At 41.1% G+C, this 23,584-nt stretch overlaps 1 protein-coding gene across 1 annotated transcript in view; it reads right to left on the bottom strand.

The window, feature by feature from the left end:
* The window catches only part of pcnx1 (pecanex 1), a 49,195-nt gene extending 26,218 nt beyond the window's left edge, over positions 1-22,977 (bottom strand). The window contains exons 1-13 of the mRNA XM_042337953.1: positions 22,964-22,977; positions 22,280-22,488; positions 18,064-18,169; positions 17,032-17,071; positions 15,555-15,644; positions 12,531-14,264; positions 9,798-9,927; positions 7,392-7,576; positions 5,007-5,085; positions 4,057-4,114; positions 2,833-3,032; positions 624-777; positions 497-529 (exon numbers count right to left, since the gene is read on the bottom strand). Of these exons, the coding sequence (XP_042193887.1) occupies positions 497-529; positions 624-777; positions 2,833-3,032; positions 4,057-4,114; positions 5,007-5,085; positions 7,392-7,576; positions 9,798-9,927; positions 12,531-14,264; positions 15,555-15,644; positions 17,032-17,071; positions 18,064-18,169; positions 22,280-22,473 (3,003 nt within the window). The 5' untranslated portion in view covers positions 22,474-22,488; positions 22,964-22,977. The remainder of the gene's footprint in view (positions 1-496; positions 530-623; positions 778-2,832; positions 3,033-4,056; positions 4,115-5,006; positions 5,086-7,391; positions 7,577-9,797; positions 9,928-12,530; positions 14,265-15,554; positions 15,645-17,031; positions 17,072-18,063; positions 18,170-22,279; positions 22,489-22,963) is intronic.
* Between the last annotated feature and the right edge of the window lie 607 nt (positions 22,978-23,584).

Raw genomic sequence — 23,584 nt, 5'->3', positions numbered from 1 at the left:
TCCACAAGTTAAGCTTTAGTTACTGGAAGATAATGGCTCTTATTTACGATATTTTGAAAAAGGGGAGGGGAAGCATTATTTGCGACTTCCATTTAACTTGCGATATTTGCAGGATGAATAATTGCATTTTCCAGAAGTGCAAAGAAAAGGAGGAGAAAGCAGCTGGTCACATATTCAAGATAACAGATTTTTATGAGAGTAGAAAGTGCTCGATCCTTGGTCAGTGACCTCAGGTTAGGAAATAACACACATTGGCCACACCCAACTGAACCAAAACAGCTTTACTATCCTGTTCTTAAAACAAAACATGCTCATTTGTCCAAACAGCTAAATCTTTTAACATAACATGTAGGAGCAGGAGTAGGCCATTTGGCCCTTCGAGCCTAACCCGCCATTCAATCATGGCTGATCTTCTAATCTAACTCCAGCTAATAACCTGACCCTGCCTTATCCCCATATCCCTTAATCCCTTTTGCAATTTTGCAATTTTACTTACATGTCTCGGGGAGGAAGAATCAGGCTGCACACTCTGTTGAAAGAGAATTATCATTTTAAAATTGTGAATATTCCATTGTACAAGGTGAAATAAAGTGAAATAATAGTGGCTTCAAAACAAGGATCACCTTCAGGAGTGAATACTGGCAGCTGGCAATAACCAAGCAGAACTGGAAGACCCAAATGTCCTTAAAGAAGCCATCGATTAACAAAACAGATCCAAGGAAGGCCACAAGAACAGCCAAAACGATGGCCAAAACATTCTCCATAATTTCACGATTCCTGGGAGCAAATGAGAAATATTAGCGTTCAACTGTCAAACTGTGGGAACTCCAAGTCAGATATACAAAGTTTGACTGAATCATTCCACATCAATCTTGCATAAAATTTCCTTTATATTTTATTACAATTTTCTATAAAATCACACTTTAAGGAAAGGGCAGTAAAGAGCTAGACAGGGACACATTCGTTCACATTTGGGAGAGAAAAAAAGTTTGCCGAGTTTGTTATTTGACTGCCTAAACTCATGAAAGTCCACAAGCTGTCAAATATACAGTGAGCTCCACCACCTACTCTGGTACTGGGACAGGTAAGAGCTGAAGTAGGTAAAAGCGAAAAACTGTTTGTGCTGATAATAAAAACAGAATTCAGTACAGTTTCAGCATTGTATATTTTTATCAGGGCACAATGATCTGGAAATTTAATTCACATTTGAGATCTTCCAGTGTTTACGGTAAATTCCGGTGGAACATGTTCAGTGAACTCCAGATAGTGGCTGGGCTATCAGGTGGGATCAGTTAAGGGAAAATGAGTTTATTTTCCCTTGTGGGAGTGGAGGGAGGGGGAAGGAGAGGCAGAGAAGGGTAAAGAGGGACTGAGACTCGTTGTGAGAGGCTTGTTGGCTGCTAAATCCTAAAGACCCCGATGCTTGCTCTCCTAAGGAATCTTGAAGAGACATTGTGCCCAGTTGTCCACTGTTGACTACAGTCTGGCTGCAAATATTTGGCAGTCTAACCTTCAGGAAGGATATAAACTGTCTTGACTTTGCTTTGATTCACTGCAGACACAGTAAATAGAAGTGCAGAGCCTTTCGCAACTTCAGAACATGAACTTTTAGTTCTTGGAGGTTTGGATTTAATCCATGAGTTCCTCTATGTTTGAATCCATAGTGCAATTTGAGAGAAGAGACTTTGAGCTCATAGTCTAGACTGACATTACTTGTAGTGTTGGGAGTATGCTGCATTGGCAGAGGTGCTAACCTTCAGATGAGATGAGGTCCTTCTACCTCGTCAGTTGGACATTAAAGATTCCACAGCACTACTCAAAGGCAAATGGAATTTTTTTCCCCCTAGTGTTCTGGCCAACAATCTGCCAGATTAAAACAAAATTCACTTCATGACTGTTGTGGGACATTGCTGCGTGCAAATTGGCTCCATGTTTGCCTACAAATACAGTGATGACCACACTTTACGAAAAACCTCAAAGCTCTTTCAGAAGTTTTGACACGAAAAGGCACTATCAAATGTAAAGAATAAAATGATAGAACAGAAACTAGACCCGGTACAATATCTATCCAAAAAAATATAGGTTCAGAATTAATAATCCTTACATTTTATATAGCACCTTATCACGCCGTTGAGACGTCTCAAAGCACTTCACAGGATATACTTTAAAGTCGATTGACTGTTTATTTTGTGGACAAATTAAAATAAGCTTCTTCAAAAAAACATAATTGGACAAATATTTGGTTGAGAATGTTATAGAGAGGATATAGAGATCGACAAGGATTGAGGTGACAATTACTTTGCAGAACACAATGAATTCCTAGTTGTCAGATCTGAGAATGGAGGCCAGACTTCAATAGTGCAGCCTCAAGAATGGGAGATGACAAAACTTTACTTGATGACTTCAGGGTTCAACGTGGAGATGGAATGTTATAAAGTCGATCATAGAGAAGGTTTTGTGTAGACTGTTGAAAGGCTGAATAGCTTTTCTCATTTTATGTTTATATTCTTCAAAAGACTGGCAATGACTTGCTGAGTTTATTTCTCTGTACTTGCTGGTTGCCTTCTGAACTGATCAATTCACTCAGCTCTGTCCTCAAGCCCAACACAATCTTATGCTTTCGACATTAGCAACATGAATTTGTAGCTTCTTTTCAAGTAGGAGATTATCTCAAAGTGTTTTACAGATGAACAGAGGGAGAGTTCCAGAGGGTGAGGGTAAAGTGGCTGAAAGCTGATTCTGAGGCAGAGGAATTCACCCATTATACATTGTGACACAACTTCGACAAAAGATCTCCTAACCATTTCAGGCGGAGTATTTATTGGATCTTACCTATCAAACAGTGCTAACAGTGTTAGGCGGTCAAAGTTCACTCCTATCCAGATCTTGGGCAGGATCCAGAACCTGTAATAGTGCTTGATTTTCTGGGTCTCCTCTTGTGGTTGCATGTGATCTTGTAGGTCAGGGCTAAGATCTGCATCCTGCTGCTCAAGCAGATCTGGATCAATTGTCAACAACCTGTTCATTCGAATCTGTGGAAGAGACAACTGTAATTGTGTTAGCTCAAAGCTGTGATGAAAATGTCCAAGTACATTAAGCTACATTTCTTGTGAACTGCTGTCAAGCTAAGAAATTAGAAGGATCTAATTTTTGTATTAATTCCCAATGTTCCATTCACAACATTATCATTAAGCAGAAAACCAAATCGTAGCACACAATATCTGTGACAACCCATTGAATGCTGAGCCATGTTCACAGATTAAAACTCTCAAAATTGAATATACCCTTCCTTACCTAGAAGCACTCAAAACCATAATGCATTTATATAGCGCCACTCACGCCCAATGTGTCTCAGGAGCATTTAAATCAATGCAGTTCCAGATTAAAATGAATTTTACAAGCATTACTTTGGTTTTCAAGCCTCTGCGGTTTCAATACCACTTTCACATTAGCTACATATCTGCAGGAGGCAGAAACCACCCCCTTTTGTAATTTCAAACTGCTTTATGGTAAATTAGGCTTTACATTTCAACAACAAATTACATTTGTATAACACTTTCATGCCAGGAGGATGTCACAAGGTACTGGATAATCAATAATTTGGACCCGAGCTGAGGTTAGGATCAGGAGGAGTGAAGGGCAACAAGGGTGGGGGGTTAGGAGGGTGACCAAAGACACGTTAGAAGAGGAGGGTATTGAGACGTGCCTTGAAGGAGGCAAGCAAGGCGGCGAGGCAAAGGGATTATGGAATAGAGTTCCAAAGGGTGGAGCAGAAAGGCTGAACATTATTGCCAATTACTGGTATAAAAGGAGCAACATAAGAAAGAACATAAGATCATATGGGAAAACTACAACCACTTTCAACACTATTAAGTTATTACTTGAATATCTGAAGGTTTCCCCGTATCCAAATGTATCCTCAGGCCCAGCGTTCAGATCAACAACATTCCTTCCTCTGGGTCACATCTACACCATATATTTTGAAATGGAATGTAACCATAATGGGAGCTCCACGAGGAGTTGTTTTTACATGCACATGTAATACCAAATACTTACTAGATCATGTGGATAAAATCTTACTGAGGTAGAGCTTGATAAATGGGAGTCTGTGTCCCTGTAAGGAGGAAAAAAGAAGAGAGTTCGTTAGTGTAAGGTATAAATCCTACTTTGTTCTATGACTGGGTAAGAGCCACAAATGACATTTGGAAAAGGTCAGTGTCTGGTTGACTTGGAACTTTTGTGGTTTTATTAACTTGGCTGAGCCTATGATTAACTGGAATGTTCAAAGAGAGAAAACAGGAAGATTTTAATCTTCAGAAGATGACATCCTGACATTTCACATTTGAAGTGCTAAATACCCCAAGCTGTAAATAGCCCACACCATCCCCTTGAAGTGATAGAAAAGGAGTCAAAAAAGATAACCACTGGCCCATCCTCCATGCCACGATATAAATCCCATTCATCTGCATTTTATGATCACATTCCAAACTGGTTCCAGATCAAAGACAAAAACCCTATTAAGTCTGGATAGTCTGATCAGGCGGCTGCTGCTTAAGTTTTTGGCATCAGAGGTTACCTTACAATGCTTGCACTGGTAGATCTTCAATGCTGCCAAACATGCATGGTGACAAATTTTGTTACTACTCAACAGAAAAACTGCCAACCTTTCTGCTCTCCCTTGTCATAATGCTTCTGGCTGAACTGTGGACCAGCACCAATGCTGGAAATACAGGAACAGTTTCAGGCAGGAGTGCACCATTGATCCATCCCACCTACCCTGCTAATTTCCCAATAGATTCCTATAAAGATAAGAATTCTGATAAAAATACGTGCAGGAACATCTATTCCAAAAAAAATAGTATCTAGAATGAAGAGGTCCAAGAAAATATTCTGTAGGTCTTGATCTTATTGGGTTTGGAACAGGGATTTGAGAATGTCACAGGACTGGATGTGAAAGAATAGATCAGTTAAATTGGGATTAGCTGCTTTTTCTCAGTTACTCTCACCATATGTTGTTTGATCTTCTTGGGGCAGTTTCAAAGTTGACAAGTGACATATCGCAGCCACCGGTTTCATACAACTTGCCTACAAGAAAGAGAAATGGTTATTTCAGAAAAAAAATCCAAGGTGACAATAAAAGCTTTTCGAAGCAGAGACATTGAAAAATTACATCTTAACTCCTGAGGGCAGTGTAGCTGGTTTATAAATGATAATCTGGAGGATAAAATAAAACTGCTAATATTTCATTCTTGTCCTACCTCACCTGCAAACGCTGTGGTAATGCTGAGATCGGTTTTCAACAACCCTTATACAATGGTTGGCCGATGAGGTCTTATTTGGAAAGCAAGGAGTATAGGGCCTTATCGCTTTGGAAGAACATCTCAAGGTGGTTCACAGGATTTACTGTGACATGGAGTATACAGTTAGAATCTACAAATACTTAATTTTCACCACTGAGTGAATGCAAGGTCAAAAAACGTTCTTGAAAAAGAGCTATCTGGGTTGATGTTGGCTTTAGTACCAGTAAGCCAATTGAACAATGAAGCCAGTGCCAGGTCGTTTACCTTAAAAGTCCCTAGGTGTAGAAAATAAACCTGCTGGATTGCTCGCAAGTATGCATATGTTCAAATTCACACCAAAAATCTACATCATGGGAAAGATTCCATTGTTGTAGTTCAGTAGTTGTTCGGCAATCTACTGATGCTCCTCATGAAAGTGCGACAGGTTTCATGCTTGGTTTGGGCTCGTATTCCAACATGAAACAATATGGAAAAGTTCACTGTGACTATAATCCAAAAGGCTTTGAAATTCAGGTCATCACTCACTCGGGAACAGATGAGTTTCATATCCAACCCAATTACACCGATGTACAACAAGCTCTTAATAGTCCCAGCAGTGAATTAATTGATGTTTAAAAGATTTGACGGAGTGGGTCAAATTTAGTGGTGGTACTATATATAGATAAGAATTTTTCAGCTTTATACTTTTTTCATTGTGATGAATTAAACAGGATTTCCAATAAGTAGTTTGTGCAATAGCCTAGAACGCATCCTTGCTTTAAAGATGCTGTTTTCGTCAAAAACGTTGATTTTTACATCAAGGTAAATGAATAACTGTCAATGAAAAACGGATTTCTTATGTAACAGAAACATTCACGTCTTGGTGCATCAACATTACACCAGCCTTTTAAAGGGTTCAAAACGATTTCCCTTGGAAAAAAAAGTGAATGCATTTTAATAATAATAATTCTTGCATTTGATATAGTGCCTAATCAAATCATTGAGCCATCTCAAAGTACTTCACAGAATATACTGGAAAGTAGATTGACTGTGTATTTTGTGGGCGAAACCCGGCATCCTGTTGCTCACATCAATGTCCCATAAACAGCCATGGAGCGAGTGACCAAAATTTATGGGGGATTCTTTGCCAGGACCACCAGACAAAACTCCCTTCTCTTTTCGAATAGAACCATGGGATCTTTAACATCCACCTGAACAGGCAGATGGGCCCTTGGTTTAATGTCTCATCTGGAGGACAGCACCTGATTTCACTTCAGCAAAAGGCTAAAATTCTCGAGGCAGTACAAGTATGTACAATCATCAGCACTCAGTGTTATACAAGGACATTAAAGTGTTAAAACGGAAGAGGACGATTGACTATTATCTGTAATAAATGAGGTCTGAGCTAAAAACATGTCTGACAATCAATTTTAAATTGTAACATTTAAAAAAAAATCAAGCAAGTCAAATGTTATAATTTGCCCACAGGTGAGCACTTGAAGATGTGTGCAGAATTATTTTATGATTTGATGCAGCGATACTCTCAACCATTTTTCCCCTCTCCCAAGGTGAGAGGCTTTAAGCAGTATAAAAGGTCATTAAAATATATTAACCTGAGGAATGATGAAAGATTACAGTATTATTCAAAAACATAATCTACCAGCCAGCTCATCGTTTGACACAACCAGCAAAGTTAGAGTGTGATCATTAGAAAGTTACATTGGGATGTTCCTTCTGTTCAATAGAAAACCACAAGCTTCAGTTGGTGAAATAGCTAAAAGATGCAGTCTTACCTAAAACATGAAATAACTATTTAAAGACCTTTATCATCATTACACCTGCTTAAAGATAGTATCTCCTTTGTGTTGGGTTAGGGAGAAATTCGGATAGTTAAGCTACAATTTCGTTCCCAAATAAAATCTGGACAGCGAGTTAAATCTAATACTCTGGGTACATTTGCCACAGACTAATGATGACCATTTTTCTGGACCCAGAAGTGAGAATACTGACTCGCGTTTCAGCCGGTTTTATTTGGGGTCGAACTATCAATTTCCAAAAGTGATATGATCTGTTTGCCGATGAGCTTGGGTCAGAGCTTTACAGGATGCCTACCAAATTCATCTTGCAAACTGCTGCTGCCCACAGCAGAGGCGTTATCATGGGATGCTTCCAGGTGGACACTTCCATTTCTGACCAGTAGGGAGGCGCTAGCACTAAGTATGGCAGTTTGTGAAGGGGGACGGGACTGCATTTTGAGCTGGGAAGTTGATGGCTGGCCCTGCTGATTATCTTGAAGGCTGTAGTAAGAAGGATGAAAAGGGAGATAGTGCATCAAATACAAGGAAAAATTATTCATCTGCGAGTTTACAGAAATGCAGAGCAAACGGGAGGGACAATCACAAAAAGCTTTTGAAACACACGAGTTGCAGGTTAAATAACTCATGCAATTATTTTGTTCGCAAAGCGCAGGAAGATATCAAATTAAGCACACAGCATATCTTTAAGAAGGAAGCAGAAGGAAAACAATAAATTTTTACGGTTAACAGAGAATGTGCATTAATGTCCACAAAACAGCAACAGAATGGTCTATGTAACCCACATCCATGACAAACTACAACAATGTTTGTTCAACGTCAGCTATTCAAGACCAAATTACAGGTCGAGACGATGTATGACTTATGTCATACATGAAAACTCTCTACAAAGAATATCAACAAACCCAGAGACAACGTCATGTGGAGTTTTCAGTTCCAGAACGGAACCCCTGTACTTTCACGGAGAGCTCCGTGGGTCACTTTTTGTTGCTTAATAACTACATTTAACATCTGAAATGCTAATATCGATAATCTTACAAAACGTCAGAATTTGTATTTCATTGAAAAAAAGTCGATCGAATTTTACAGCCTGTAAAGCATTTGCCACAAGTTTGAGTAGATCCAAATGTTTATTTTGGCCTCCGAATCTTAACTATGAAAGGTGACAAAAAACATTTACTTGGCTTCAATACTGAAATCGCTCTGAACTTAAAGCTGTGCATTCCTGATACTGGATTGCATGCTGCAAGAAGATACTGAAAGGGAGATAGTGATTGGGGGGGGGGGGGGGGGGAGATGTAGAGAGAAAAAGAGAGAGATAGACTCTGACACTAAGTTATACACTGCAAATAAACCAAAGTGTTCTAACACAGGTGTACATATTGCAAGTAAGTTGCATATAAATAAGTAAAAGCACATAAGTATTCTTTGACCATATCTCCACAGCTCTACTCTGTCAAGTTATCATGTAGAACACCACCCCCACTGATACGATAGATCATACAACAAATATTGGGATAAGAGGTACAAACACGACATTGAATAGGCATAGACACACAGGTGATGTACATGGCTCATGGCAAGACTTGTCCCATCTGTTTAATGCAAACCTTTTCTGGTTTACGCTATGAAGAAGTTACACTAAAATGTCCATTCCACAGTGATGACACACAAAACAGCCAAGTGGGCTAAAATCTAAAATTCAATGGCAATAACATCAATGCACTTTGATCAACATGGTTATCAGCAGCATCTCTGGCCTCACTTTAGCACAATGTGAAACAAGTACTTGGGCAGATTAATAAAATCTGGCTTGGTGGAATGCAAGTTGTATTGGGGGTAAAGATTTGAGGTGAGAAAAACTATTACAGTTTGTTTTATCTCAACCGACTTGAATGTCTTGTTCTGCCTCCAGAACTTTACCAGTTGACCAATTTGCACACTGGTAACGTTCTGGAGGCAGAAATACGGGGAAGGAGCAGAGGTTGACCATGAAATGTGAAGGCTTAGGGTGCTTTAATCTGCTTGATTTTAACCACTGACCTGTTTCACTGTCAGGAAATCCAAGTACGTGAGTTAATAATAATAATAATCTTTGCCATTAATAAAGCACCTTATCATGTCATTGAGACATCTCAAAGCGCTTCACAGCATATACTATGAAGTGAATTGACTGTATATTTTGTGGGCGGTTAGATTTGGGGACACAGTTTAAGACCTTTAACTGACATACAATACAAAATTACATTTGAATAGTGCCTTTCATGTTGGGAGGACGTCCCAAGGGAATGTATGTAATACTGACATATAGAATATTACATTTCCAAAGTGCACACAGGCACAAAAAGAAATGCTTTTCCATTTTAATCAACTATACCACAAACGGTGCTTAGAACGGCCTGACTAATGCTGAATAAGGGGATTGCTTTTCGCAGACAATTAACAGCACAATGTCAGTTCACACAATACATGAGGGTTGGAGTCACTTTTAATGAAGAAGCTTAATCTTGGTCACGATTTGCAACATTAAAACTGCTTGCAGGTACAAAGCAAACAACATGCACTTTCACTTAGCCAACAAGCTCATGAAGCAATGCAGCAACAGCACAAAGCATAAGCTTTGAAAAGAAAAATGGAGGAAATAGCGGAATGGAAAACTTATGGCAGGCATGCAGTTGGGACAAGAGGGTGTTTCACGTCATACCTGAGCGGTGATCCGATGAGCGAGGCCGGAGGGGTGGGGTTACTCCCTGCATTGTGCCGGCGCCGGACGGCTTGGCGCCTGAACGTGCTGCGTTCGCGACGGAAAGTAACCGCCTCATCGGTGGCTTGTGCTGGTACAGCAAGACAGGTGTAAGCAACTCATCACATAGAATAAACAGGAGGAACAATTCTGTTCAATTGGCCCTTTGTCCTCACCGATCAGTAACCTCCCTCAGGATTAAAACAGCATTTTTTTGTACCAAAGTAGCTTCTCTGAAGTTATACATTGTGATATAACTGCATTAACTCATTGTTGGTATCAAAGAACTTTAATTTAATGGTCTATAAAGTTATCCAAATTAACCTCAATTTGCCCAAAAGAACATTGAAAATTACAGGTATTTATTTTCACGTGTGGTTTAAAACCATGGTCAAGAGTAAGAATTTGTGTTTCTGGGTTTAAGTTTTTGTTTTATGTGGTTAGAAATGAACCACCCTAGGTTGTATCTACATTTCCAGACCACAGGACATCAATCTTCTGTATAACCATGCAATTATATTGTTCCAACGTAAGAATCCCTTTGGGTTTACTTTGTCAGTGAATAGCAACACAGAAATATTACACTGGCTGCTGCTGACTGGTTGGAATTTCTTGCCAATGTTGCTCGGTCGTGACTTCCAAGGGAAACAAATATAAAATGAGAGACTGAGTCACCACCAGAATCAACTAGCTTTAACCAGCCATCCTGCTGAATAAACAAGAACTCCAACCAACCTGGCACGAAATCATTGGCTAGCATCTTAAGATTTATTTCAAAATGAAAGATCAAGAAGTGGGAAGGAAAAGAGGGAAAGAGGGGGAGGAGGGGGAAAGGGGATGAGTCTATCCAACAAAACAACCAGGTTAGATTAACTCAAACATGCTGAAATTGGAATATGCTGCTGAGTAAAAGAATATCTGTAGTCATTAATTCCATTTAGCAGCTAATATACTTGTAGGGTCTCAAGGCTGAAGAGCCGTAGTTTATATAGTTATTCCCCCATAGTAAATCTCTAACACTGGGGTTCAACCTCATTGCTCTCCTTAGAATCCCCCTTTACATTGTGCCAGCCAAAACTAGATGGAATATTCAGCTTCACTATGTCTTCTGGGGATTGAAACAAGCTGGTTTGATAATTTAGTCCTCGGTTGGGGTTCTTGAGACAGATCAAGGCAGTTCACAGGTCACTTAGCTCTGAATATGATCTGATCTTGTAGATTCTTGTAGAAAGCTGTGTCACAAACATCCAAGTGGAACCTACTGTCATTACCTGCTATGCTCTGCAAACTGACAGCTGAAGTGAACCTAACCTTGAAAAGGGAACATTGGACTATACAGAATAGTGAGTTTACACATGGTCAAACGTGACCACATATTGTTTTAAGCACTCTTGAAATTAAACATCAACTTAATTAAGCACAAGCACTGCATAAAAATGGGAAACCTTCAAAGTACATAACAGATAATTATGCTCAGAATTAAAATCCCAATTTCAAAAATGATAGCATACGCGTAATACAATAATGCATTACAGCCCAATTCCATTTTCAATTCTCCATCCACTGAATAGAAAACACGAGGCATTGGATAAATGGATGGTAACATCAATAACATAAACGAACTGAGTTCAAACCTAAAGGACATCAACCTAACGTTGTTCTAATGTGATATCACGCTGTGTCAAACAAAAAGAACAATGAGGTTATGAAAAAACTCCATGAAAACTTTGCTTTACAAACAAAGCAAAGACTTCCTGATGTCTGTACAGTTAATACATGATATCAGGGGCCTCTATGAAACGCACGTAAACATACAAAGTTTGGTATTGAGTAGCGTCTATGTAGTACCACATGCTTAATGGTAGCAGGAGAACCACTGAACTAAAGTTTTAGTTAGACAGACGGATTGAGCAGTTAGTTACACGCAAACAAGATTCAGATCGGAGTCACTGGGCTTTCTGGCACGAGCATCACTGCATGTTTGCACACAATGAAAACTAAACGTGACGGCTGCTGGTCTCCCAGCTTGGGACACTCACTCAAGAAATGGCTTTGCATTTCTCTCCAACCTGTTTATAAGCAGCACCAGCCAAATTGCTTTCGAGATGGCCTAAAGTCATTTCCTTTTCCTCACAAAGGAGAATGGTCACTCTGTGAGAAACAGACTCTTTGACGCACGACTCAGACACAGTTTCCGTCAACACATGGTTAAATGGCATCCTCCTAGCTTTCTTTGCCGGGTCTCTCTTAGGTTACATCTTACAAACAAACCGCTGGCAATCATTTGCTGTTATCTATCAAGCCTCAACTGCTTGTTCCCAAGGGTCATACTTATTCCTACAGGCAACTGATCAAAGTTCAGAAAGATAAGGTTGATAGCAAAGTGCAGTAAAGCAAACTGCAGTGTGGTTTCAGACAACAGAGGTAGACCTCCTGATTAGGCCCTGCATAATTTCAAGTTTCTTTGGCTATACAAAAGCCAGGCCCCACAGAGTAATTTTACAAACCACACTCTGGCCCAATACATTTCTCCTAATATCACAATACTTGGAAAAAAAATCAACAAATAGCCAGTCACTAAAACTGGAGGAAAAAAATACATCAATTGATGTGAACCTTTATATGTGTATTAAATTTACACTGTTGAAATATTGACCCGATGGAAAATCAATAAAATCTAATTGAGCAACCTACCTCCGCTTCTAGCTCCTTTTTCTTCAGATTCTGGAAATGTAACTTGACTGGGTAAACTATTTCGTGAGCGAGTCACTGATTCCAGTTGGGAAGCTCTACCTATAAGAGACAGTTCATCCAACACCTCTCCGTCCTTGGCTTCCAAATCTGATTTGGATGTGGTTAAAGGCCTCACTTTATCTGGCGTCCCCAGTCTGCCGGGATCATTCAAACAGGCTGCTGTGCCACTGTCCAAACTCAGCACTCTGGCGTGAGTCTTGGCACTGGACGCACTGGGAGTCCTGCGGGTTGACCGCCTCCTCGCGTTAGCACTGCTTTCCGAGCCAGAATGAACCTTTAGAGTGGCTTCAGAGTCGGCGACTCTTTCTCGAGTCAAGTACTTTGCTTTGAAGACATGGTAACGCCCCTCAGGCGAGTGGCAGGAATGGGAGGTGGTGCTGGATGAGCTGTCTGAACTGAAACGGTGAGCTGAGTGCATGCTCGAGGTCCTGCTCAAGTCGCTCTGATCGCTCGAGTCCTCGTCCGGACAGAAAACAGTGTTGCTGCTGGGTTTGCCACCAGTTACCGCGCGAAATGACATGTACTCCCGATGCCGGCTGGAGTCAAAACTGCTCGCCCGCTTTTTCCCCGCCTTCCTCCGGTTCGACTTGTGTGTGGAGGCAGCTCGGTGGAGGAAATTGGAGGATTTGGGCCTCACATCCCCTTCTCTTTGTTTTGTCACTTCTTCCTTTAGAGCTCTTGTATCAGTGGGCACCAAGGATTTTTCTTTGGCCTCCTCTCCCGCAGTCTCGGCCGCCACGTCTGTTGGTGACACGCCTTGCAGCCTCATTGTATCTTCACACAATTCATTAGCATGAGGATTCTTGTTGGCATCACCAGAACCACCCAGCTCCTCTCCAGTCTGAACGCGGTCAGAAGGCTTCCCGTGCTTGGGATTGCAGCCTCCAGGTTTACTGACCCCATCCAGGCGTTTCCTTTTGCTACTAGTCCTTTTGTGATTCTCCACGGTGCTGTCACCGTCCGGCCCGCTGCTGTAGCCACTCCGGCCGTCACTTTTCTCACAGCTTGGTTTCTCGGAGCTCTTCTCGTCCGCCGAGGTTTCTGCTTGCTCCGAAAGAATGCTCTCCACATGGGTTGAGCTGGTCTGCTCGCTCTTATAACTGCTGACGGTGCTGTTTGTGTCACGGTCTGTCCCGCTGCAGTAGCTCTCCGTCGAGCCGCTGCTCCGTGTGCTCAGACTCCGCAGGCTGTCTACACTGTGATCTGTTTGCAGAGGCTTGCTGAGCCCAGATTTGGAGCTTTGCTGTGAAGTCCTACTCTTAAGCAGGTCGTCCAACTGGAAAACGCCAGAGTAGCAAGAGTTTTCAGTCAATGATTCCTTGGACCCCGAAAGTGGTTTGGACCCTTCTAATTCACAAACCGTGTCTAACCCTCGTCTTTGCTGAAAGAGGGCAAAATCACTGAGAGAGGTGTCTGGAAAAGCGACTGCTGAGCTGGAAGTCCTTGGCACCCCCCTGGGTCTATGATCTTTCCTGTAAGACTGGGAATGCAAAGGTACAAGGGAAGCTGCTTCGGTGTCGCAGGCAGCAGACAGCGATTGCTCTGTGTGGTGGTGGCACATTCGTTCACTGGCATCTCTTGGAAAGTCCTGCGTTCCCGAGGATGTTAGCGGCTGGTTAGACATGAAGGAATCATTTGAGACCACGTGGAAAAGCTTTGAATCTAGTACCAGATCTGCAGAGAGAGAGAGAGAGGTGGGGGGGTGGGGGAGAGGGCAGAGTAAATATGATGTTGTGTGCAACCAGCAAATCTGTACAGCTCAACAGTGCAAATGGTCTCCACTGTGCTCACGCTCACATGTTCAAAGCGCACTTTCTCATCACCTGAGGTTACAGATAATGCCTTAGATAAACCGAAGGAAATTGGATAAAAATGTTAGGACAAATTGTATGAAAAGGGCTCAGAGAAAGTTCAAGGGAATGAGATCCAGTGGAGGAAACGAGTACCAGCACACACGATAGGCCAGGCATCCTCTTGCTGGCCTATATGCTTTCTATAATTCTAAACAATAATAATCCTTGCATTTGGTAACACATCTTTCATTTTGGAGGACATCTCAAAGTGCTTCATAGGATTTTACTATGAAGTAGAGTGACTGCATATTTATAGGTGAAACACTGGAAGACAAGCACTTCTGAAAATGTTATGTTTAACAAGGTGCAGGGAACTACATTGTGCAAACAAATCAACTCTAATGGAAATGCAGTTCTGAAGCTTTAAGATCCACCTTTTCATAGCTGTGAGCTCATAGTCTAGGCTGACATTCCAATATAATATTGGGGGAGATATCACCTTTGGATGAATCATTAAACCAAGAACTCGTCTGCATATTCAGGACATAAAAGATGCAACATCACTGTTTGAAGAGAGAATGGCATTTCTTCTGGTACCCTGGTCAACAATTTTGCAGATAAATTGATCATGAATTCATGGTTGTTTGCGGCTCCTTAATGTGCACAAGATAGCTGCTGTATTTACTTACAAATATGCAGATCCTATACTTCACAGGAAATATGTGTGAAGGGCTTTGAGACGTTTTAATGTTATGGAACTTGTATATAATGCAAGGATTATTTGTTCTGAAACTCTAAGCCCTATCTTGTCTACTTACATTCTCCACAAGGATTCACCTATGGAACAAATTGCTCCAAGTTGTCCTGATAAGATCTACAGTAGAGTAACTGGATAAAACAATTTAATAATGCCCACCACAAGTACATATATAAAAAACACATACATTTATTATGCTATTAGTTATAGATCTTGTGCAAAGACAATTGAGGGCAGTCATTGCCCAAATGTCACTGCTCCCTAAAATAGATGCTTCTACTATTATAGCGACCAGATGATTTTAAATGGCACCATCCAGAATGTCAGCCAGATTTATCTAGGAAAAATTGCAGCACATTAATGTGAAATTGCTGCATTGTTTGTCAGTCGATTTGATTGCTCACAGAAGCCTACCTTGTTCGTTGTTCACATCCTTGTACAAAGTGCAGCTCTGGCCCAGGCTCGAACTGATGTCGTCCGAGGTTTTCGCAGTGTCTCCGTCCGCTGTGGGGGACATCAAGGGCAACATCAGACTTACAAGCATCCAAAAATACAAGTAAACGGTTTCACAAATGTCACCACAACTCTTTTTTGCACGAATGCCTTTTATTCTGGAGGGCTTGGTAATATTTCTGCAGTCAAAGGACACAGTTAGTCAGTATCCCATTTTATGACCTCCTTTCAAATGCACAATGCATTTCTGGATGTTCTGTGTCCTATTAAAGATCAACAAAAGTAACTTTCTCGTCACTCCGTCCATGTTATGGACAATGTTGCACCGAACATGATGACAACAACAGCAAATTACATTTGCATAGTGCCTTTCAGTCAGGAGGTCGTCCCAAGGAGCTGGATTCTGTGAGGGATCCTACAGAGGCTAAAGTTTAAAGAATTGCGACATCGAGCTTTTAATGGTTTGTTGTGTCTTCACGTTATAGGTAGACCTCAGAACCACCACAAAATAATGGTCAGGCCCAGAGGGAAAAGAGCTCAGCTGTTAAACTGACAATAGCACGTTATGCTTTGTCTCCCACACAAAACAATTACAGAGCCACATTCCAAAGCATTTGTTGCATGCAAGAGGTGTTGCCGCAGTCCGTACCAGAATATGTTTTTTTTTGTTCTAAAAAAAACTTAAGGGACAAAAGAGACGTGAAGGAAAGCTGAGGCAGTATAGGAAATCCGTCTTCAAATGTTTGCTCTGAAGCCCACATCACCATTACTCCAGCACAGCAAGTACTAGTAACAACTTCACAAGTGTTTCTCCTGAAGATGCTGCTCACTCTACTACATTGCCCATGTGGCTATTTGTCATGTGTAAGGTCAGAGAATGAATAAGCCATCAAAACTGTGGAATCACCATACAGAGGGCAAGAAATTATCAGAGGCCAATTATCCAGCGTCTCTACAACTGAAATTAAAAGTGTAGTTTATATAATATACAAACGCACAGGCACTCACGCACATATACACACACACACATGTGTACTGGATGTGATCTGTAGAAAACACATGCAAGAAGTTTTACCTTCCCTCTAGGAAGCTTTACCTTCCCAGAAAGACAGAGCAGTGAAGTTGTCAGACCACAGAGCACCACACAGTGCTCACACAGCTGCCTGGAAGCCCAATCAAGGATGCAGGTATGGCCAAAAGCCCAGTCAAAAAGAGATCATAGAATTATACAGCACAGAAGGAGGCCATTTGCCCCATCGTATCTGTGACGGGCCAATTTAGACACATGTTCATATGTCTAAAGTCAGGTTTTGAAGGTGAGAAGGGAGAGGGCATGGTGGAGGGTCTGCGGGGTAGAATTCCTAAAGCAGGGCAAAATGGCTGAAAGCTCGCCCATTAATGTACCAATTACATTCTCATCATACAGCGCACTTTGTACCTTTAATGCTTGCTGCAGCTCCATGGTGAGGTGACACAATCTATTAAAGGAGAAGTCATTATTAAAAGAGTGCAATTAGAGATCAGCTGTGCTGCAATGAGCTGGACACAATCCTAGATCTTCTCCCTACTTTAGCACTTGGGGACAGTATCAATTGTGTATAGTGTTTCGCCCACAAAATATCCAGTCAATCCACTTTACTGTATATCCTGTGAAGCGCTTTCAATAAGTTGAGTGACACTGATGGCAACCTTTGCCTGTTGATGGCCAGCTACATAGTTGATGATTGCTATATAATCACTGCTGATTTATTGATAAATAGTTGACAAGGGAGCTGATCGTATGGTACAGACCTGTAAAGGCTAGCTGACTTTCTGATTGAATGTCGGATTCTTAAAGGCTGTTCCTTTCTTCATTTCACCCTCCCCCAAACATACATACAGGTACAACATGACTTTGCCTTAAAAGAAATGTAGTTTTGTTAAGAAAGTCCGATAACTTTTTCCTTTGTTGGATGGTAGCAGTTTATTAAGGTTCAGCATATAGAAATTCCTAGGTTAGAAACTGGGCGGCCGTGGTTGCCCTTAAAGTTACTGACACTTTATGAACATGACAAAGAATTTCTGAATATTTTTTGGCTCTTAATTTGAAAAAATGTAATTAACCTGAGCTTTACTTCATACAACATTCCTAGTTTGATAATTTTGGAATTTGGAATAAAATTTATTAAAAATATATAAAAAGCCTGATTGTCAAAAATGCTTTAAATCCCACTGAAGGGAACATGCTCGCCATTCGTTCCATTTAATTTTATTTACAGTACAAAGCTCCCTTTCACTTCCAGGTCAAAATAACCCATTCTTAACTTCACAGGCGCTGACTTTTTGTAACAAACCTGCTGGTTGCTGGATTGCAGATTGAATTACAAGCTTTTAGAACCAAGCGAAACACAAAAGAAAATGTTTTCCTATCCTTCGGTAGCCACAATATGCAGCGCACGGTACAGTGGACACTACAATTCTACTATAGTACCTGATGGTTTGTGTCCAGACCAGCGTAGGAATTGCGTGAACTACAGCCAACCGGGGGAGTAGCTTCTCGTACAAACTCAGTCATCTCGATCCCACCTCCGGGGTCTCTGTAAATTCAGCAATTCAGAAACATGAGCAGGATAAGAATAGAAGCAACATTTCCTTCTCTGATGGGGTCTTGCTTAAACCTGGCACTAACCCTTAGAATTTAAACTGTTCACCTCAACTCTATAGCTCTATAACTTCTTTAGACTCAAAACATGATTACATTCAATGTTTAATCCTACAGAGCTTAAAAATTCAACGGTGGTGGTAATGGGTTATATACGCATGTGTGTATATGCGTGTTGATTGCCCAGGGCACAGAGGTCCAGTCTGACACTTTAAATCCTGCCTCCATTGAGAACAATTTTGCTCATTTTCTGGTTCTAAAGCTGTGTATGTGTGTGGGTACATGTGCATATGCATCCTCTCAATATGAGATGTAAGCATTATTGTTTTTGTGAGTGAGGCAATGGGGGGGGAAGGGGGGCAGAGGAGGAAGGGTGGACGCACCCGTGTAATGGTTACCAAATGGAAGGAAAAAGGATTGGGGAAAGCAGAAAGGAATAATTGTTATGGGAAAAAACATTCTGAACAGCATCGGCGCAGTCCTCAGATAAACATTTTGCCAGCAAATCTTCACATCTGCCTAAGCAATCAGCCTACACCACAAGAGCAAAGCCAGGCAAATGTTTTACATTGCCTCTGTTGCACAAAGTTCTCTCCCAGACAAAAACAAGCCCTTTCACTGAAGACATTCCCCGCTTCAGTCTGAATGACAAACTGCCAACTTCCACCATCAAAACAAGTTATCTTTCACAAAGCCAACGTTTCACAAATATGTGGATTCCGTAAATGGAGAAGAGAGAGCTTTAGATTCCAGCCAACACATCAATCATTTTTATGACTGATTTGGAAGTAAAGCAATCATATTGTTTAAAAGTCATGGGAGTTCTCGTCTTTATGGTGCAAGTCAATGCCTTTTCCAGGAGTAACCTCCATTATCACGCTGGCTTGGCCTGGCCTAGAGCACTATAAATAGAGATGATTGTGGTCACAGTAGTCTGTTTATTCAGACGATTCTTTGCTGCTTCAGACAGCCGAGAGACACTGCAGAGCTCTTAGTTTCTGTGAGTCAAAGCAAGCAACTAACTTCTGACCTCTTTTTTTTTTAAAAATGTCCTTACCTCTTTTCTCTCCCCACTTCCCCAGAATCGACACAATTTAATTGCTCTCCTTAAGTCTCTAAAACACGTCAAGTTGTAAGTCACGATTAACTTTTTTGTTTGATCTGACTGCTTGGCCAACCAACTGTTGTTGATGCTGTTGACTGTCCAAAGTTTTCTCATCAATGTTTAGCAGTTCAGCTAGTAGCCTATGTGAGTGGCGGCTCACAGAAAAAACATTGAAAAGGAATAGGCCATTCAGCCACTTGAGCCTGATATTCTATAAGATCACGGCTGGTCTGTTCCTCAACTCCAATTAGCCACCTTGCCCCATATCTCTTGACATCCTTACCTAATAAAAATCTATCCACCTCAGTCTTGAAAATTTGAACAGATCCAGAATCCACAGCCTTTTGGGGGAAGAGTTCCAGAATTTCACTACCCTTTGGGTGAAAAACTGTCTCCTGATTTCACTCCTGAATGGCCTAGCTATTATTATTATTGCTCTAATTTCAGGATATGCGCCTGATCTGCATTCTCCCACCAGTGGAAATGGTTTCTCTGTAACTACCCTATCGAATCCTTTTATTATTTTAACCACCTCAATTAGATCACCCCTCAACCTTCGGAACTAAAGGGAATACAGACCAAGTTTATGCAACATGTCCTAACAATTTAACCCTTTAAGCCCCGGTATCATTCTGGTGAATGACTGCCCTACTCCAGGGCCAATATATCCTCAGAGCAGGTTGTGTGATGCGCAAGGTGTGATCCTTTGGTTGCAATAAGTTTGCTTTTCGTTTGGTCAGCCGGGTGTCTGATGCATAAATGCGGAAATCCATTACCACACTTATGAATATGCAAACCAGACACTGTTCCATATATGTATGACACGCAGAAATTTCTGTTTGTCTGGAGTGAAATATGCATTCTCTCTGCAGAAGGTCACTCTCTGCTTGACTGGAGTCAAGGCTTGGGGATCGCAGATTGTGTGTTGGGGTACTTTTGGAGTTTAAACAGTGAAAATGGATGGCTTGCCAATGAGCATACTATCTGACAAGTTCCCACTGCTGGTCCAGCTATAACCAAAGTCCACTAGACTTTGCCTTGAAGAACTAGAAGGAACTGACCGGGAAGCTTTCTGGCTCCCAATGACTGGTCTGCCCGTCCAAGTCCTGCTGATGAGTGCAGGATGGCTGGTCTGTCATCAGCAGTGCACTGGAGTACTGCAGACCCACCTATCTCAGAAACTGGACAGAGGACCGACTCGATTCTGACATTCCGTTAGAGTAAGAGAGATGCGAAGAAACCCAGGGAGAGCACAAAGGAGCAAATGTAGTAGGTGGCACAGGGAAAGAACATAAGAGGCTGAACAGAGTCTCAGCTGTTCTACGTGAATTATTGATGGCATATCCATAAGCTGCTTTCTCCTCACATTATAACATAATGGAACTTTTATAAATACAGTTTATACAGCATTGAAAGAAATCTCTCTCAAAGATCCCATCCATTGTTCAGACAGTGTAGTCATCATTGACTTGCAGTCATTAATCCCGAGAGCATTGCAAATGTGTTTACCTGTCCTAATGTGTCTCATTTCCATTAGATATTCTTCTTTGCTTGTTTTAAGTTTTCACCGGCTGCAAAACTGGCCTCGCTGCCGAGGCTGACTTAACAAAAAAAAATATTGCTGTCATCTTCGAAAATATATGGCAGGAGCTCATGGAAAATAGCCGAAAAAAGGTTTAAAAGTAAATGACTGATCTCCTGTCTGTCTTCAGCCATTTCATAAAATGCAATCAATATGGTGGTGTTGGGTGGGCTTTTGATCTTATTCCCATCCTGTAACAGGCCTTTTTTGTTCAACAAGTGATACATATAGAATCATATATAATGGAACTTTTACTTATCTTTCTCAATGATCCCAAGCATTCTTTAGACTTGATGTATTTATACATATGCTTAACTTGACAATCCGGATAATTTGTTATTGAGCACTTTTCTCTTGAAGTGACGAGTTACACACTCTCTTGGAGTGACGTATTATATAAATATATATATTAACACGACCCTGGTTTAACTTGTCACTACCACTTAAGTCATCATGCTGTCAATATCCTATTTATTTATTTATTTATTTATTTATTTATACATAAGCCTAACTCGCCACTCCAGATAACTCATCATCACTGAGCCCTTTTCCCTTGGAGTGACAACTTATCAAGAGTTAGTGTATTTTCATAATTGCCCATAAGATACACACAATTACACCACTTTACAGTGTGTCTGGTGAAGTGCTTTGAGTCTCAATGCCGTGATAAGGCAATGTATCAAATGCAAGTACTTATTATATTTAGTCAGACCCTGTTTTGAAGCTTCCCAGTAAAGCTTGTGGCTGTTTCAAAAGCAGGTGTACCAGGGACCCTACCTCCACCAGAAGTGCAGCCACTTCCACTGCTGAGAGGACAGCTTCCTGCACGTTCCTGTGCAGAAGGTCTCCCAGATGAAAAGCAACCACTGGAAACCCTTGCAACACAATAGCGGGTAGCAAATATCAACAGCAACTTAATGACCCAGAAGCTCTGACCATTTATTATACAATGGGATCCAACGTATTATAAATGCTGGCTGATTGCAGCTGTCTGTGTGATACCGGAAAGATAAACTTTTTCCAAGTGAAGGTCAGGACATAGGAGAGCAAGTCAGACCAGGGCGAGTGCAAATATATTGTTAAGTGTGTTTATTTCATTTGAAATTATGTTTTTGTACTATTGGTATTGACGTTCAAGTAGTCTTATTGCTAGATTATCAGTGCTTTATCAGGGTAATGGTTCATGCGTTGGAAATGCACAGAACCAGGTCCAAACACAGGAGGCTCAGTGGACTCACTTGCAGTTTGTAGATAACAAAGATGCTGTAGATTAGGTGACTATTTTCAGAGGCAAGAAAAAGTACAATACGCAAATAAATTTTTAACACGGACAGTCTCCCAGGAGTTGCGTTGCTCACCCAGGTCCATTGCTGTCTTCCCGTCGGGCAGAACCATCTCCCTCCTCAGTTTTCGGGGCCCTCTCGGTTATCGCGCTGCTTTTCCGATCCACAATCTCGCCTTCATCTAGTGCTCGGTGCAACCGATAGTTCACTGTTTTCAGCACAATAAACACAGCAGCTATAACCGCACTATAGCTTCCTACGATGACCATACTTGAAGGAAGAGCCTGCAAAAGGGAAAAGAGCAAAGTCTAATGATTTAATAGAAATCATAACACAATGAAAACCAAGCCTGTTGTTTCTCTTAGAATAAGCTGCAAAAAGCCCCAATCAACCAGTGCACAAATCTCTAGTACCAAAATCTTGCATTTATTTCAACAACTATTTAGCCTATAATGTCACATGGCTATATCCAATCCTATACAAATTGTTATACGTATATCAATCATCTGCAGGGAAAGCAGGTATCTAGCATCAGGATCTGCTAATAGCCGCTGAATGTGCTAGCTGATTCCTGATTTTCCCTCTATTGTGCAATCATCCCACAATTTCCACCAACCCAAATTCTCCCACTATTGCAAGACAGTTTCTAAATGATTGTGGCTTTGAACTGCAGTAAGTTTTGCTTTCAACTTTTTGATCATTACTGAACTACAAATTTTAATCTCAGGAACAAAACGCTCTTAAACATAGAAACAGCACCCCTGATAAACGACCCTTGCCAGGATCATTTCAGCTTCACAGTGAGTGCTGATTCGATAAACAGGTCACGAAAGCAAAACACAGTGCTAATTTATGGCACCACCCAGTTCCCCATTGCATCTATTCTTTATTGTGCCCTTCTGTGACTAAGCAGCTATCAAAGCTCCGGAAAATAACTTGTTCTCCAAAGACTCCACCAGCCTGAGCTGACTAAATTAATGTGACAGGAAGACTTCTGAAATAAAAGAATGTTCAAATGGTTATCTTGTGACTCTCCCTCTGAACCTTAACTTCAACTCGCGATATGCTGTAGCAGAGTCTGGAGCCAGTTATAATTGACATTTTTTCTGCACCCGTTCTTTCCTTTCATTATCTGACTGTTAACAAAAAGGAAATGAGCCATGCCCTTGCTGCTCTATTTATATATGGAATCTGATGGGATAATACTCTAGCGGTAGTCGTAACAACACGGCATAGTCTAAATCAAATATTAGAAAACAGCACCATTTGCTTAACCTAAGTTTACCAATATTGACCGGAGCAATAGCCATTGCGATTCCATCACCGCAGTTTGGTAAAACAGCCAATGTTAACTCTGTGAGGGCCAAATTTCACTCATAA

The sequence above is a fragment of the Callorhinchus milii genome, unplaced genomic scaffold, assembly GCF_018977255.1.
Source record: "Callorhinchus milii isolate IMCB2004 unplaced genomic scaffold, IMCB_Cmil_1.0 Scaffold9, whole genome shotgun sequence".
NCBI lineage: Eukaryota > Metazoa > Chordata > Chondrichthyes > Chimaeriformes > Callorhinchidae > Callorhinchus > Callorhinchus milii.
This window is presented reverse-complemented; position numbering and strand designations above follow the sequence as displayed.